The 19,132-nt window shown below is 39.2% G+C and overlaps 1 protein-coding gene across 3 annotated transcripts in view; it reads right to left on the bottom strand.

Annotated features, from left to right (window-relative positions):
• The window catches only part of LOC149839771 (uncharacterized), a 74,913-nt gene that overhangs the window by 3,043 nt on the left and 52,738 nt on the right, over positions 1-19,132 (bottom strand). For all 3 annotated transcript variants that reach the window (XM_090004223.1, XM_090004222.1, XM_090004224.1), the window contains one exon: positions 18,487-19,119. In XM_090004223.1, coding sequence (XP_089860349.1) covers positions 18,487-19,119 — 633 coding nt within the window. The remainder of the gene's footprint in view (positions 1-18,486; positions 19,120-19,132) is intronic.

Raw genomic sequence — 19,132 nt, 5'->3', positions numbered from 1 at the left:
ACAAAAACTCGGGCCAAGCACTCAAACCTATGTAACACGGACTCTTCTAACAGGCTACCGCACCAGCATCACACCCGCACACATGCGGGTGTGGCACTTGGACTCGGCTTTCTTTGTGTCAGGTGAAGTTAACCACACTGAGGTCCATTTCTGTCCAAAAGTAGATTCAGTTAACCCTAACCAAGTCCAGATTTATTTATACATATCCACACCTCCGCACCAGTGTGGTGTTATTTTTTATTGATGAGGAATAGTAATTATAGATTGTTAATTTGATTTATTGCATGAATTTATGCATGATGAATTGATGATATGATAACTTAAAACTGTTAAAATATATATATATATATAGAGATAGATATAGATATAGATATATATACACACACCCTTTCCGCACCCAAGTTTTTTTAAAATTGCTTCATCGCCGCATCCGCACCCGTATCCGCACCTATGTGACAGACTCAAACTCACCTCACAAATTACCATATAACTCATTCTTTTGATGGCCTTTGTGATTTAAAGGCAACAAATTGCATCATCTCTGATTGACCAAGATACCACAGTTAGTAACTTGCTAGCAGTCGAGTAACCTTGTTCAGTTGCTAGTTCCTATATATAGAATAGCACAACGTTTGAACAAAGAAAACGTCATACCATACCAAGAAATCTCTAAATTGATAAGAGATGAAAGAAATGATGGAGAAATAGGAAATTACTCAAGAGTCAAGAGTTGATATTCCTGACAAACATGGTAAGCTAAGAGCAATGGAAAATACTCAAAACCCTGTCATTGAAATCATGTACAGGAGCCCTTATTGGCATGCTCTAGTTCACAGTAAAAGACATTAGTTAACGATAGATGCATGGGGAAAAAAACAAGGTCCAGCCTTCCATAAAAAGTATTGCATTTGTTCCATAAAACTAGAGGAAGGAGAATGGACTTCATCCATGCTCTATGACTGGTTAAGAGAAGCAAAAGTTCATATAGACAGTTGTATATATGAAGGAAAAATAACCACAAGTATTGGTGGCTGCATCCTAAAGAATGAAGTCATTTGGAGACACAAATACTTACACCAAGATTCTGACTAGTCATGATCAAAGAGCATGAAACAGAGCCATATAGCTGTGTGTGTGCGTGCGTGCGTGCGTGAGAGAGAGAGAGAGAGAGAGAGAGTAATGACCAAGAGATTAATTGACATGCAAAGGAAAAACAAATTCATATGCTTTTGAACATAAGCAAGATACATGTATCACAAGTCGATCTTCAATTTTTCCTCACTTCATAGGTGGTACAGGGAAAACCCTTCCATTCTAACTAGGGTGAAAATTATTAATTCATTATTTTCAAAAGCATTCACTAAAGGAAAGAATAAATAGCTGTTTCTATGCAACTTGTCCTTTCACAAGGAGAGAATAATGAATTGAAGAAAAAAAGATATCTTGACATATAATAATATTATAGATTAGAGAATTCAAACAAGAAAAATAGATTTAAAAAGATCTTCACCAAACAGGTATGGTCATTCGTTTAATGATTCCTTTAGGATAAATAAAATAGATGAGCCTGTAGGAACTCTGATATGAAGTTTTTGAGCAGATCCATAACAGAAACAATACTATTTTGCAGCAGATGGAGTTATAGGAAATCAATGAAAACTGAATGTTTTGACTCTCAAAGAATCTCAGCTGTGGAAGCCAGCATGATGGTGTGTGGTTGCAAAATTGATTGTTTGATGCCACACAAAGATGCTGGAGAAAAACCATAAGCTTACATAGACAAAGCACCTCACATATTTCCATAACACCATATTATTACAAAGATCACAAGACTTAACGGAAACACCTCTTTTGAAACATTTGGTAACTAGAAATATATTTAATAAAGACAAGTAAACATGTGTTCACTGGAAAAGTTGGGTCTCCATTAGCAGGCTAGTAAGTTGCCCATTGATAGCTGATCCAAAGTAGTTACCATGTCGAGAAAATGGTGTAACATAGCCAACATAAAAGAAAAAGAAACAAGCCCAGACCGTATTAGAGCCAGGAGTTAGTATTAATGAGGGCAGTTGAGAGTCTATTTAGTATTTGATAAGAAGAAACTACAATTCCACTGGCAAACCTTATTTCGATGTTGCAATCCACGATTCATGCCCTTGACAAACACACATGCATGATATGCTCGCATGCAGGACATGCACCAAAACACAACAAAAAATATCAAGATGAGCACATTGCGCACACGCATGAATTCTCATGGATAAGAATCATATGAATTTTAGTATGTGTTTTGAAACATAGAAACAAAACACTATGCAGACTTATAAATAAAATTATTGTAATGTTTAGGTTTCCAAAAAGCAAAAGAACCATGACACTTTAGTATGTGACAGAACATAAGCAGGTTAAACCACTTTTAGACTTTTATTCATGCATAAAATCCAATATAATGTGGAACCCAAAAAAAAATAGCATCCACAAAGTTCTCCACCGTGTAGATATATCTTATAATTTATCCGCATACAGAAAACCAGCATCTTTTCCAAAAAGATTACATGGAAAATGTGCAGCAGGAAGATTTCAGGTAGGATCTGGATCATCGCTAACGTAATCCTATGTTTCGCCACTTTCATTCTAGATCCTACTTGACATGATAGGTAGTCAAGTTGGAACGTGATGTTTTGAGTTGGTTTCAGATCTGGACCTATATCCAGATCTGGATCTAAATTAGTTGACAGATAAGATATGCGTTATGGAGTGTAACTGTATTGTGTATTTTATTTCTTACTTTACCCTTTATCTTTATTTGATGTGTATTAGACTCCAGGGGTATTATTGTAACATCATTGTAAACAGTTATAGAAAGATATGATATAATGAAGGAAGACCCACACATCTCAAGGTATTGACGTATGGGTATTGTGCAGCAGCCTCATCTCTCTCTGTCTTTTTCTCCCTGCTCGAGATTCTGGTTTCACATGGTATCATAGCGAGCAACATTGGGTTGATCGAGTCAAGGACCCTGGCTGTCGATCTCTCTTCTTCATCTATCTGTTCTTGATGTCTGTTCTTGAACTTTCTATCTTTCTACATATTCAGAAACCCAGAAAATACGTTTTATTTAATCCAATAATTGTTGCATCGATCTGCGCCTCATCTCTTCTTGCCTTCACGTGAATCTCAATAGAAACTCAGAAAATATACCTTGCCTCGAAATCTTATTTTCTTTCCTCTCTTTCTTTTTGTCGACGGATGCTCTTATTGCACTCGTAGAGTCTCTGAAGGATGAGAACCAACTACGTAACATTTACATCGCAAATTCAAGTGTCCAATCCTTTGTAGGAACAACCTGTAATAACGAATTTGCAAAATTGATCTGTTATCATAAAGAGATTTGTTGTTCCTGGCTCTGCTTCACTTTAATGAAAAGGAGTGTTATCCTCTTTCTCGCGCATTTTATATCCTTTGTCTCGTTAATTCTTTCATTTAGATTATTAAGAGTTTGAATTGAATTTCTCTCGTGTCTTTTTTTTTTCATTGAACTCTCGTTGTCACATGATAAATCTGATTTCACATGAAATCAGAATCCTGCAGCATATTTCACGAGAGATCTGTTTTCACGTGAAATACAGATTCTTTTAAAATCTCAAAAAAATTCTTTTACATCAGATCTGAATATATTGTTTGACATGATTATTAAGATTGATCTTGTTGAGATTTAACTTCTGGTTATCCTGTTTGTGCAAAAAAAAAACAGATTTATTAGAATATAGATCTGATATGGATCCAATAGAGATCCATATCCGATACAGCCTCTTATACATATATGTAATATGTGTTTCTTGTAAAGGGCAATTTTGTACATGTAAAGTTGTTTGTAACCCTATTAATGTTAATGAAGGATTAGTGCAGCATTAAGAAAATAGTGGCTGCCGATTCCAAGCAAGGACTCGAGTTTTCTCCTCTCTCCCTCTCCTTTCCCTTTCTCGATTTATGAGACAATTTATCATGGTATCAGAGCAGCAGCAACTCTAGGCGTAACAGAGTCTTCCACGTAACGTGACAGGCTGAATCTTCCTCCTCACTCTGGGCGTAACAGAGTTTTCCTTGTTGTACCTCAGCTTCACGCCACCCTCCTCGTCACTCAGACAAGTACTCTTCTGGTCATCCAATCTCGTCAGGCGTTGAGCCTTCCTCCTCGTCCTTCAGCCGAGTACATCTTCCTCCTCGTGACAAGCTGAACCCAAAGGCCGAGTTCTCCTCTAAGCAGGTCGATTTCTCGTCAGCCGCTGAGCCTTCCTCCTCGTCCTTCAACCGAGTACATCTTCCTCGTGACAGGCTGAACCCAAAGGCCGAGTTCTCCTCTAAGCAGGTCGATTCTTTCTTGTTTCTTGTTTCACGATTCAAGTTTCTTGTTTTTCCTTCGTATACGATCTCCCAATTCTCCAATCCCGGTTCCTCTTCAGCCGGGTCGAACCCAAAAGGTCGGGCTCTCTTCGAAGGGCCGAGTCTGCTGCTACTCCTTTTACCAGCCGTGTCCCTTGATCCACATTTTTCTAGCCTAACCCGTTCGTAAATCTGCTCACGCCTCCTCCTTCCTTTAATACCAGTCGAGTCCTTCCCGTTCGCTTGCTCAAAGATTGCAAATGGATACTTCAGCTAATCAAGGTCTTTCCTCCAACTTCCTGGGGCAGCTAGTTTTTTAAAAGCTAAACACAAACAATTATTTGACTTGGAAGAGACAGATTACTCCTTTCATTCACATTCAAGACCTTTCAGGTCATTTGGATGGCTCCACTCCACCACCTGCAGAATTCATCACACAAGAAACAAAAGAAGACGGCAGATTGTCAAGCATTATTCGCAATCCTGCATTTGTTGGTTGGATGAAGCGCGATCAGGCTCTCGTCGCGTACATCACTTCCACATTATCACAAGAAGTATTGATTTCTATTCCTGATGATTGCACAGCCAAGGCATTGTGGGAGAGTCTAGCTCAGACATACTCTCAGATATCAGAAGCTAAGGTGTTATATCTTAAGCGTAAATTTCAACTTCTAAAAAAGGGGATAATGACCATTATTGAATTTTTAAATCAAATCAAGAGCATCACAGATCAATTAGCCATTATTGGATATCTAGTGTCAGATAAAGAAAAAGTGCAACAAACACTGAATGCCCTGGGACCAGAGTATCACGTTCTTGTGACTTCTTTATTGTGCTTGCCGACGTTACCTAGTTTTAAAGATTTACGTGTTAAACTGTTCCAGTACGAGATGTCCTTGAAAAGCATCTCTGATGCCCCAGCAGGGCAATCATCCATACATGATGTTCTTGCCACAGGGATAACTGTTGATCGTGCACGAGGAGGGCTGTTAGTTTTGGATCATGGATCTGACCCGCACCACATTCCAAGGATCCATCTTGGGATGCGTGGGCGGTGGCATGTTTGTAATTTATTTTTATTAATACAACACTTATAAATAATAAGTAAAAGAGGGAAAACCCTATTGCCGCCGACTCCTCTCTTCTATCTCCTCTCTTCTCTTCTCTCTCCTCTATCTTTACCTCACCTTTAACTCTTATAGGTCAATATTTCTGACATGGTATCAGAGCACAGGCGCGGAAATCAATCATCTAGAAGGCCTATAAGGACCAGCACGTGCTTCTAAAGAACGTAGGCTTTATTCCTGTCTTGTTTTCCTTAATCAGATTTCTTTATTTCTCATTTTCTTAATCAGATTTCACGTCATTCTAGTTTCTCTTTTGATTCTTCTCATTCTCAATATTTCTGGTACGCACGTCTTAACATCCTATTTTAGTCTGCCGAGTTTTTGTTTTTCTCCCCAAAATATTTCTGATTCTTTCTTTTTCTGGTTCGCACGTTACTATTCATCTGTGTAACGTGTGTGCTGATATTGTTTTCAGCATACAGCATTGCTGTTTCTTTTTCTCTGTGTAACGTGTGTGTTGATATTATTTTCAGCACACAGCATTGCTATTTTTCCCTTCAATATACTGTTAGAACAGTCGGCATTCAATATTTTCTGGTTTGCACATCACTATTCTTCTGTATAACGTGTGTGCTGATATTGTTTTCATCACACAGCATTGTTGTTTTTTCCTTCAATACACTGTTAGAACAGTTTGGCTTCTCTTTCTTCATATAATTCATGGATTCCAAGTTGAACCCTAGTTTTCTTACTCACCTCATGACCCATAAGTTATCTCATGATAACTACTTACTTTGGAAACGTCAGATTGTGCCTTTTATTCGCAGTCATGGTCTTTATGGGCATCTAGATGGGCGATCACCCGCCCCACCTACACATATCATGCAAGAAATAACAGGTGAAGATGGGAAGGTGAGCCAACTTCGAACCACCAATCCTGCTTATGACATATGGGTACAACGGGATCAGACATTAGTTGCTTACATAACTTCCACACTTTCTGATCGTGTTTTACAAACTATTTCTGATGATCAATCTGTTGCCGAGTTGTGGAATGGACTAGCTCATTCCTTTTCTCAGGTTTCCGAAGCTCGGGCTTTGCAACTCAAGTGGCAATTCCAATCCATGCAAAAAGGAAACAAATCTATTACAGAGTTCATGGGGGATGTCAGGGTTATTACAGATCAGTTAGCTGCCATTGGAAGTCCTGTATCAGATAAGGACATGGTACAACAGGTATTAGGTAGCCTTGGACCTGAATATCGCATGTTTTGCACAACACTCTAGGTTGTCTCAGTTCTTCCATGTTTTGATGATCTTCAATCTAAGCTTTTGCAATATGAGGTCAGTTTAAATCAGGAACACGCGTCAGATGATGCTCATCCTGTGATGATGGCACATACGCCTATTCAAACAGGAGTCTTATTTACTCCTCGTCCCAATGGAACAACTATAAACAAAGGAGGATTACTACCTACACCAGGTGGAGGAGGCCTTGGCTCAGGCAGTGTACCACGAGGGGGACGTGTTACTACTTGTTTTCTATGCAATAAGCGGGGACATATTAAAGCAAATTGTTGGTACAATCCTCAGAACCAGAACAAAACAGGGAGGTCAGATAGTAGGCCAGGGCAGAGGGCAACTCAGACGTTTGCACGCACTCCTCAGGGACAGATTCTTCCACAGGACGTACAAAATATCCTTATGACTACTTTCAATCAGATGAACTTCCAAAATGATGAAGGTATATGGTATATTGATTCAGGGGCAGCAACACATGTTACTTCTGATGCAGGTAAATTTTCTCACTTGACTCCTTACACTGGAAATGGCACTATAGTCATACGAGATGGATCTCACCACCCCATCTCTCACACTGGAAATGTCTCCCTTTCTTTGCCTGAATCTCAATTACCCTTGTCAAATGTCTTACTCACACCTGCTATTCAAAAGAATATTCTATCTGTGTCTAAATTAGTTGATGAAACAAATTCTTCCGTTGAATTTACTCCTTTTATCTTAAGGATCTTCACACCAAGAAGACGCTCGCTAAAGGTGAACGGCGCGGGAACATGTACGTCTTTGAAGAATCTCATGTGCCTTTGAAGACGTCGTCTTCCGTAGCCATGGCTTCTTCAACTCCTTCCTTTCCAACATTTTTGAGTCGATCCACAGATCATAGTTCTTTATCTAGAGTCTTGAAACTTAATAAGCCAGACTTATGGCATCTTCGTTTGGGTCATTGTAGTCAAGTTTTTCTTGACAAGTTGTCTGCTAAAGGTCTAATACCCGCAGTCAGTTTAGAGTCAAAATGTCCAAGTTGTCATTTATGCAAAAGTCATGTACTTCCTTTTCATAGTATCAATAAAAGAGCAACAAAGCCTTTTGAGATTATATGCTCAGATGTTTGGGGTCCTGCGCCCACTGCCTCTCTTTCTGGATCTCGATACTATGTACTCTTTCTTGATTCTTACACTCGATTTAGTTGGATTTACTTCATGAAAAACAAACATGAAGTTTTCAAGTTGTTCAAACAGTTTCATGCACTAGTCCAAAACCAATTCAATACCAATGTTGTATATTTCCAGTGTGATGGGGGGAATACATATCCCATGATTTTAGTGAATATTTGAAGGAGCATGGCATTACACGTAACATTTCTTGCCCTCATACCCCTCAACAAAATGGAGTAGCTGAGAGAAAACACAGGCATATTGTTGAGACAGCCTTGAGCATGATGCACGTTGTGGGTATTCCCTTCTCTCTTTGGACCGAGGCTTTCCATACAGCTTTTTACGTTATCAACAGGTTGGCCATGACCATCCTTGAAGATAATTCTTCGTATTTTGTTCTTTATAATTGTCATCCATCATATGAAGAACTACATCCTTTTGGTTGTGTATGTTATGTTCACATTGATCATTCATTGAGAAATAAGTTTCAAGATAGAGCTGTACAGTGCAAGTTTCTTGAGTATGCAGATGACTATAAGGGATACAGGTGTTATGATCCTTATACAGGCAAAATTCGGGTATCTAGAAATGTTTTTTATGATGAAAATTTTGACACTCTGGGTTCGTCTTCCACAGATACACAGGACAGTTATGATCCTTGGCTCAGTGACTCACTTTTATATGATTCGTTGCCTTATGAGGATTCATATTTATTGATAGACAATGAACCCTATACTTTCGATGTGGAACCGCATATGGAAGACATTCTTCCTACAACAACATCCTCACGTTTTTCTAGTCTTGTTTATTCTCGTAGAGCTCATCCAGTCAATGATGAGACTCCTCTACGACGTTCCACTCGGATTAGACATCCTATAGATCGCTGGGTAAGTTATAACAATTTCTCTTTGGATTTTCAAATATTTCTAACCAGAGTGTCCAAAGAAACAGAACCTTCCTCTTTTCATGAGGTTGTACATTCCCGTGCCTGGGTAGAGGCGATGAATGAGGAAATGGAAGCATTGCATGAATGCAATACATGGAAAATTGTACCAAGGCCAGATAAAAAGAATGTTGTAGGATCCAAATGGGTGTACAAGATCAAGCACAAACCGGATGGCAGTGTTGAGCGCTATAAGGCTCGTCTAGTCGCACGAGGCTTCACACAGCAGTATGGGCAGGACTACGATGAAACGTTCAGCCCAGTAGTAAAATTGGGCACCGTCAGGATTATCATTGCATTGGTGTTACAACATGGATGGTCACTCAGTCAACTTGATGTTAAAAATGCTTTTCTGCATGGTGAATTAAAGGAAGAAGTTTACATGGAGCAGCCACCTGGTTATAATATGCATGATTCATCCAATTGGGTATGTAAACTTTGACGCTCTCTTTATGGCTTGAAACAAGCTTCTCGATCTTGGTTTGAGAGTTTTTCCACGGAGATCCAGCATCATGGGTTCACTAAGAGTGTTCTAGATCATTCATTGTTCATATTCAAAAGTGATTCATCTATTGTTTGGGTGCTTATATATGTTGATGACATCATTATTACCGGGAGTGATGAGGTTCACATATCTTGGGTTAAGTCTATGTTGATGGCTAAATTCAAGATGAAAGACTTGGGTCCCTTGCAATATTTTTTGGGTGTGAAAGTCGATAGTCGACATGAGACTATTACATTGAGCCAACATAAGTACACCATTGATATTTTACTTGCTACAGGGATGGAGAATTGTAAACCAATTAGCACACCTAGTCTTCTAAATCATAAGCTAAGTGCTAAAGAAGGCACTACTTATCATGATCCTACTTTGTATCATCGAGTTGTAGGGATGTTACAATACTTAACATTCACTAGGCCTGACATAGCATACTCTGTCAATCAGGCTTCACAGTTTATGCATGCTCCTACAGATGTACATATGGAAGGAGTAAAAAGGATCCTTCGGTATTTAAAGGGTACGATTGGAGATGGCTTGATGTACACCAAGGACACAGCTTATATGTCAGGGCATCGACTATTCACCTACACAGACGCGGACTGGGCTGGTGATCCTGACGAGTGCAGATCAGTTTCGGGGTATTGCATTCTTATCGGCAATAATATTGTAACATGGAGTAGCAAGAAGCAAAAGGCAATGGCGCGATCTAGTACTGAAGCAGAGTATCGTGCAATGGCAGCAGGAACAGCCGATGTTACATGGGTGAGACATCTACTGCAAGAATTACAAGAACTGATCTCGTCCTCTATGCTTCTTTGCGATAATCAGAGTGCTATTAATATTGCCTTCAATCCCATCCTTCATTGTCGCACGAAGCATATCGCGGAAGAAAAAGAAATTGAACCTGCATATGTTCGGTCAGATATGCAAGTTGCTGACATTTTTACCAAGGGATTATCCACTCATCAGTTTTGGGCACTCAAAGACAAGTTGAGCATGATCAAAGACCATACTCAACTTGAGGGAGGCTATTAGTTTTGGATCATGGATCCGACCCGCACCACATTCCAAGGATCCATCTTGGGATGCGTGGGCGGTGGCATGTTTGTAATTTATTTTTATTAATTGTGTAATGTTATACCCTGTACAACACTTATAAATAATAAGTAAAAGAGGGAAAACCCTATTGCCGCCGACCCCTCTCTTCTATTCTCTCTCCTCTCTCTTTACCTCACCTTTAACTCTTGCAGGTCGATATTTCTGACAAGGGCGTGGCAGAGGTAAGGGAGCACAAGTTCAAAATGGTCGTGGTTTGTTACCTACACCAAATGTCACTCCCATCCAGTCAAGGAATGTTCCCACGTGCTACCAGTGCAACAAACGTGGCCACATCAAGGCCAACTGCTGGTTCAATCCTCAAAATGCTCAAAACCGCAATAGAATATAAAATAATAGAAATGTTGCTATATCAGGATCTGTGGGTACCTTTCGGGTCAGTGATGATGCTAAGGATCTTCTCTTGTCTGTTATGGCTAACCTGAACTTGAAACAAAATGATGATGGAATATGGTGTGTAGACTCAGGGACAGCAGCTCATGTCACTAGTAATGCAGGTAAGTTCTCTACTTTGATCCCCTATTTTGGTAAGTCTAATATTGTTACTGGAGATGGAACTCACCACCCCATTTCAAACGTAGGCAACATTCTCATCTCTTTGTCTGAATCTTCATCCATTCCTCTATCTAATGTTTTTCATGCACCAAATATAAAGAAAAATATTGTCTATGTTTCTAAGCTTATTGATTCTACCAATTCTTCAGTTGAATTCACTCCTACTTCTGTCTTTGTCAAGGACCTTCAAACGAAGAAGATGTTCGCTAAAGGAGAGCGACGTAGAAACATGTATATCTTCAATGAAGATCATGCCTCCAGTGTTCTGAAGCCTCCCAAGTCCGATTACACTTCTAGAAGTATCCTAAGTATATCACAATGTAATAAGCCAAAAATTTGGCATTCTCATCTTGGTCATTGTAGTCAAGTCTTTATTGAAAAACTAGTGTCCAATGGATTTCTTCCAGAGTCTGTTTCTCCTTCATTGAAGAATAAAATGTGTTCCAGTTGTCAGGTCTGCAAAAGTCATGTACTTCCTTTTCATCAAATAAATAAAAGAGCCTCCATACCTTTCGAGATAATATGTTCTGATGTTTGGGGCCCAACCCCCAATCCTTCCTCTTCTGAAAGTAAATATTATGTATCCTTTATTGACATTTTTTCTCACTTTACCTGGATATTCTTTATGAAATACAAATCAGAGGTTTTTCTCATCTTTCGTCGTTTTCATGCCTACGTTAAAACCCAATTCTCTCAAAACATCCAAATTCTCCAATGTGATGGAGGTGATGAGTATTCCTCCAAAGAATTTTTAGATTTTCTCCAAGATAATGGGATACATCGTAGAGTTTTTTGCCCGTACACTCCACAACAAAATGGAATTGTTGAACGTAAGCACAGACATATTGTGAAAAGTGCAATGAGCATGATGCATGGTTCTAATGTGCCTATTAGTCTTTGGACAGAAGCCTTTCATACTGCCACTCATGTGATAAATCGTCTTCCTATGCCTATTCTTAAAAATTGGTCTCCCTATTATGTTCTCTTTGGTGACCATCCTGATTATGATGAGTTACGAGTTTTTGGATGCACATGTTATGTTCACATTGATAGATCCATGAGAACTAAATTTCAGGACAAAGCCTCTATATGCCAGTTTGTAGGTTATGCAGATGAACACAAGGGTTACAGGTGCTATGATCCTGCCAATAGAAAGATCAGAATTTCCAGAAATGTTATTTTTGATGAAAATAGTTTTCTGAGAAATAAAGCAGATCACAATCATGAACATATTGACACCAATGATAATTGGTATGATCCATGGCTCAGTGCTGAACTTATTTTACAGGCTGGGGTTTATACCACTTTGACTCCTGAAAGCACCAATCATGAGACGGTTTCAGATGAGCCATCGAAAACAGAATGTCTGAGATACAAATGAAATGTCTATACCAGGAGACCCAAAGAGCGAACGGATATGCCTACTAGAGAACACGTGGCATTTTTCAATGACAGAGTGGCATTTTCCAATGACAGAGAGGCATTAAGAAGATTAGGCAGGATAAGGCATCCTATTGAAAAGTGGGTGAGTTATGATAATTTTTCAATGGATTTTAAGAGTTTTCTATCCAAGAATGAGAAACACGAAGAACCACTTGTTTTTTGTCAAGTCATTCACTCTAAGAAATGGATTGAAGCAATGAATGAGGAAATTGAGGCACTCCATGAGTGCCAAACATGAGAGATAGTTGGACGTCCTCCAGATAAAAATGTTGTTGGCTTAAAATGAGTTTATAAGATTAAATATAAGCCGGATGGTAGCATTGAACGTTACAAAGCACGTCTTGTTGCCAAAAGTTTTACCCAAGAATACGGTCAAGATTATGAGGAGACTTTTAGCTCAGTGGTAAAAATGAAAACTATTTGTATCATTCTTGGCCTGGCAATTGAACATGGGTGGACCTTTAGTCAGCTTGATGTTAAAAATGCATTCCTGCATGGGGATTTAAAAGAAGAGGTCTACATAGAGCAGCCTCAAGGTTATGCAGAGGGAGATCCAAAGGAATATGTATGCAAATTAACCAGAGCATTGTATGGCTTAAAGCAAGCCTACAGATCATGGTTTCAAAGTTTCTCTTTAGAAATTCAAAACCACGGTTTCATTTGTTTCCTAACTAGATCATTCTCTATTCATATACAAGGATGATACCACTATAGTTTTCTTACTTATATATGTTGATGATATTGTGATCACTGGCAATGCTTCAGACCACATTCAGCGAATTAAGGTGCTTCTAAGTATGCGGTTCAAGATGAAAGACCTTGGGGAACTGAGATATTTCCTTGGTGTAGAGGTGGACAGGCAGGATGGAAAAATGTCATTAACCCACACAAATACACTCTTGATCTTCTAGCCAAATCAGGAATGACAGATTGCAAACATCTGCCTACACCCAATGTTGTCAATCAAAAGCTCAGCATTTGTGATGGTGAGTTGTATCATGATGCAAGCAAGTACCGCAGTATAGTGGGCATGTTACAGTACCTCACTTTTACCAGACCAGACACCGTATACTTTATAAATCAAGTATCTCAGTTCATGCATGAACTGAAAACTGGTCACATGGATGCCGTCAAACGTATTCTTCGTTATCTAAAAGGCACGGTGGGTGATGGACTCACATATGTTCAGTCTTCATGGGGGACACCAAAACATGATATATTGGCATACACAAATGCAGACTGGGCAAGGGACCCAGATGAAAGGAGATCAGTTTGAGGTTACTGTGTTTTTATTGGAAAAAATCTTGTCTCGTGGAGTAGCAGAAAACAGAAGACTGTAGCAAGATCTAGAACAGAGGCAGAGTATAGATCTATGGCAGCTGATACAGCTGAAGTGACCTGGATTAGGCATCTACTTACAGAAATAGAAGAGAATGTCTCAAGTTCGACTCTTATGTGTGATAATAGAAGTGCCATACAAATTGCGATCAATCATGTTCATCACAATCGAACTAAGCATATTGAGATCGACCAACATTTCATCAGACAAAAGATAGCAGACAAAGAGATTAAACCAGTTTATATGTCTTCAGAAGACCAAGTCGCTGATGCGTTCACAAAAGGTCTCACGAGTAACCGTTTCTGGTATCTAAAGAACAAGTTGCACATGGTTTACTCCCATGCACAACTTGAGGGAGGGCATTAAAATATGGATTGGATATGGATCCAATAGAGAATCCATATCTGATACAGCTTCTTATACATATATGTAATATGTGTTTCTTGTAAAGGGCAATTGTGTACATGTAAAGTTGTTTGTAACCCTATTAATGTTAATGAAGGATTAGTGCAGCATTAAGAAAATAGTGGCTGCTGATTCCAAGCAAGGACTCGAGTCTTCCCCTCTCTCCCTCTCCTTTCCCTTTCTCGATTTATGAGACAGTTTATCAAGATTGTTGTTGAGAGTTGATCATATCAACTCGTATATGAAATCATTGTCCTTATCTTAATATGGACTCTTCTTCTCTTTCCACTAATTTCTTAAACCAACTCTTATCCAAAAATCTTACCCATTCTAATTTTCTCACCTGGAAGAGACAGATTTTTCCCTTCATTCGCAGCCAAGGCCTTTCGGGTCATCTAGATGAATCAATCCCAGTTTCACCAGAATTTATTGTGCAGGAAAAGAATGATGGAAAAGGGGCTGTTGAGACTGCCCATGTGTTTTATTTCTTGGATGAACCTAGAGACCTAGCTGCTCTTGTAGCATACATTACATCAACATTGTCCCAGGAAGTTTAATCAGTATCCCTCATTATTGCACATCTATAGAACTTTGGAGTAAGTTGGTTCAAACATTTTCACGAGTTTCAGAAGCAAAGGTCATGTTTTTAAAGAGAGAAATTCAGAACCTTAAAAAGGGCTCCATGTCCATAATGGAATACCAGAATAAAAAGAAGCAGATCAACGACCAACTTTGCCATGTTTTGGGATTGTCCTGCTGTCCTGACTTACCCAATTTTGAAGCATTGAGATACAAATTGCCACTTTTTGAGATGAACATACTCGAAACTTTAGGGTTAAATTCAGCAGATACAGACCATAGTGTTTTTCTGTCTGAGTCACAGTATGAAAGAGGACATGGTGGCATGCGAGGTGAAAGAAGGCATGGACGTACATGAACCAGGGAGGTTGTGGTCTTCTTCCACTCCCAAATACTCCACCATTGATAGGTCAAAATAGAAAGGTCTCAACATGCTATGTGTGCAAGAAATACAATTTATAGATAAATAAAGGACACTTGAACTGAAAAGAATAAATTGTAACAATTAATTGCAGAAGGGTATCCCAAACAAGGCATCTAAAAGACAATAAATGACAAATGCCTATCTAAATAGTAAGTAAAAATAAGTAATCAATATATGAAGGCAAAAGAAAGGGCATTGTAAGCATGTCTAGACTCTAGACCAGTGTTGTTAAAAGCGTTGAGGCGTAGCGAGGCACTCCACCAAAATCTGAGGCGAGGCGTAAGCCTCAAAAAAAAAAATTTTAACTTAAAAAAAACTATAAAAATGATCTAAAATTATAAATAAATAAGAAATGCTTTATTCATGAAGCGCCAACCAACACAAAATAAAAAATCTCAAATAAATACGAAAAAAATATGAGATTAACATGTAAAAGTAGCATTAATGCAACAACCTATGTCACACGGACTCGGCTCCAAGGTCGTCGCACCCGCGTCGACACGCACCGACACGGGTGCGGCTCGGACTCGGTCAACCCGACCCTGGGTGTGGTCAACGCACCCAGGGTCATTTTGGTCCATTTTTTGGATTTTTTTTTTAAATTTTTTTTTTAAATTTTCTGGGCTACAGCTGTAAGGAAAAAAACCCATCACAACTAAAAAACCTGTACACTTTCAAGTTTTAAGTACAGAATGGGCACAACTCAAGTTTTTGTGGTTTTTTCCTGTACGAAGAAAGTGAATTATTACAGTGTATGAAGAAAGTGCCCAAAAGTGAATTATTCTTGTATGAAGAAAGTGTACAGAATGCCTTCACAACTCATCACCTGTCCCCTAATGGGCACAACTTTGACCGAGTCTTTTATATATATATATATATATATATATATTAATATATATATAGCCGAGTCCCCGTGTCCAAAATTTTTGAAATTGCGCCGCACCCGTGTCGCACCCGCATCCGCACCCGCACCCGCACCCATGTGACATAGGCAACAACTTGATCTATATAAGTATCTAATTGCATAAATATGAGCATTCATTCAATAAAAAACTAAATCAATGCATGCTTAAACAATTCAGGACATCGCATATTTGATTGCACACCAAGAAATCATCGCTACAGTTATATGGACAAAAAAGGAAAACAAGGGACCGCAGTCATATGGACAAAAAATGGCTACAATTATTAATAAAAATCTATTTCATATGGACAAATCAAACTATTTGCTGCAGTCAGGGCTGGGCTAGGATTGGGCTGAGCTACAAAAATGGATAAAAATCTATTTCATATGGAATCAGGGTTGGGGTAAGACTGGGCTTTTAAAAAAAAAAAATTAACTGTTTCGGGAGGCAGGACCGGGCTACAGCCCAGTCCTGCCCCCCCTAGCTACGCCCCTGGTTAATAAAAAAAAACGAAAAAGCCATACCTGAAGGAAAACGATGATCGGCGACGGGTGGTGGCCGGCGGCGAGTGGTGGCCGGCGACAGCAGTGGCGGCGGCGAGTGGTCGCACGGCGAGTGGTCGCACTGCGAGTGATCCCTTCTCAACAGAGGCGGTGATCGGCGAGTGGTGGCCGGCGGCGAGTGGTGGCCGGCGGCGAGCAGTGGCGGTGGACGAAAGGGGACGGAGTGGAGAGAGAAGGGGCGAGGGCTTTCCCTCGCCCCGAAGCGCCTGTGTCTTTTTTAAAGACACAGGTTCTCGATCTTTCGAGAATACGGGCCCGGATCCGAGTCGAACTCGGGTCCGGGCCATCCGATGTTTAATGTGCGCCTCACTTTGAGGCGCGCCTCGCCTCAAGGCGTACGCCTCAAGGCGCATGAGGCGTACGCCTTGAGGCTGTTGCGCTTTTTACGTGCGCCTCAAGGCTAAAAGGGCCTCGCCTCGAGGCGAGGCGCGCTTTTTGCGCCTTGAGGCGCGCTTTTAACAACACTGCTCTAGACACTCTTTAGCTATCCTACCTAAAACTTAGTGCACCTACGTCATGTTGCCTACACTCATGTCCATACATTTTACAACAGCTTACCTCAATCCTTTGACCTTCGGGTGGTTAAAAATACTACAACTTTACTCTCTCTTGTGATCGTTCATTTGTCAAAACCAAGGTTTCTAGAAAGGAAGAGAATCAACAAGAAATGTGGATGCAGAAGAAAATTTGAAAAGCACCTAAGAAGTAGATGAGAAGTTTTTTACGTAAAAAGTAAATAGAGAAAAAAATGATAATATTATATTATATTCCAATTACATCTAAGATTAACTAAAATTTTCATCAATGAAAATATATTTCGCATGTTAATATAATATTCATGGAATCTAAAACAATGTTCTTAGCCTTCCAGTTATACTATTAAGAATTGGTCTATCTATCATACACGTTATTAACACAAAGACAGAAACTAGCAAGAATGTCGTGAACCTAGGCAGGAATAATGCTCATTAACAAAAGATCTTTACAGTTTAACAAAGACAAATATTTTGCGTTTTAAAAAATTAGAGAAAAAATAATCCATTCATGAGTCTCAACTAAAATAGGCTAACTCAATACAGAGCAAGAGATAGCTAACCCATTAGGGACAGTTTTCCTCCATAGGAATCACAATTTCTTAATTAATGAAGTGTGATTCCCATTATGAAAACATGTCCTTGCAAGCATGCCTACCATAGCATGAGAAACGAGATTGAAAACACCTAGCTTCCAGTAACCGTGGTTAGAGCAACAACAGAATCAGAACTGTTTTGTTAAACAAAAATACTAATGAATATAATAGCCATGAAGGCTGACACCCTGTTCCGGTACACCTCACACTTATTCTAAGAGTTGAAAACTTCAGTCTTTAATATGGAGATATTCAGTAAATCGCAGAGAAATTCTTCAGTACAGATACAGTATCCTTCAATCAATTGAAAGGAAGCCCCCATGTAGGTTGAGGTCACACCTATACTAAAAATCAGAAACTTATTAATTTTTATAGGTAGATATTCTACAAATTGCAAAGAAATTCTTCAGTAAAGGTACAGAATCCTTCAACCAATTGAATGAAAACCCATTTAAAGCTCAATGCTGAGATTTCCAAAATTTAAACGATGGAACATCATTAAGCAGAATACTCACAAGTGCCACACATTTTTTTTGTATTTATGCATGCACTGAACCGGCCAATACTACAAAGCTAATGTTCATATCAAACTCAAAGGAGAAAAAAGTACTAACCACTGGTACACTGCTAGTATGTTTCAAAGGAAATGTTGGAATGTTGAAGAAAGGAAACATTACCTTCAACACATTGATACGATCAGTTTCGTTAATAGAAACCACCTGGAGTAGAGCACTATTCATAACACCTATGACTGCATGTGCTTTCTCTAAACTTTTGTTGCCCATGTCATCGTTAGTTACCCCCTCACCATCTACATGCTGCAAATTGTTTTTACTTAACAAAAGCTGGCATCGCATAAGAAATTTCTCCAGAACAAAAAGGAAACCCCATCTAATATAGTTATATTTAGACTTCAGTAGCCCACACAAGATCCAGGTAGTCAAAGGAACTGCATTCCAGGTAGAAGGGTCCTGAATTACAAGCATTTCAAGTTGCTGCTGCAACTTTTTCATGTTCATCCAGATACTGCTTGTTTCATTCTCGCTAATGATATCAGAAACAAGCAGTTCAATAAGCCATATATAACCATTTTGACGGTATGCAGTCCTTTTTGAGTGAAGAAGGGAATGCAGAGTAGCCCAAGAAAGCCTGACTTTTGCTAAATCAACATCAGCATCAGCAACAGTGTCACGGATGCTTTCAAAAGACTTGAAAACTCTTGTAGTTTCCATCATATCTAAGAACTCTATGTCTAAATGTGTAACCATGCTTATCACTGAATCAAACTCAGTTGTGATATTCTCCAACAGCTGCAAAAAAAAG

This window comes from Nuphar pumila, chromosome 4 (assembly GCF_984573655.1).
Source record: "Nuphar pumila chromosome 4, dmNupPumi1.hap1.1, whole genome shotgun sequence".
In the NCBI taxonomy this organism is placed as follows: domain Eukaryota; kingdom Viridiplantae; phylum Streptophyta; class Magnoliopsida; order Nymphaeales; family Nymphaeaceae; genus Nuphar; species Nuphar pumila.
This window is presented reverse-complemented; position numbering and strand designations above follow the sequence as displayed.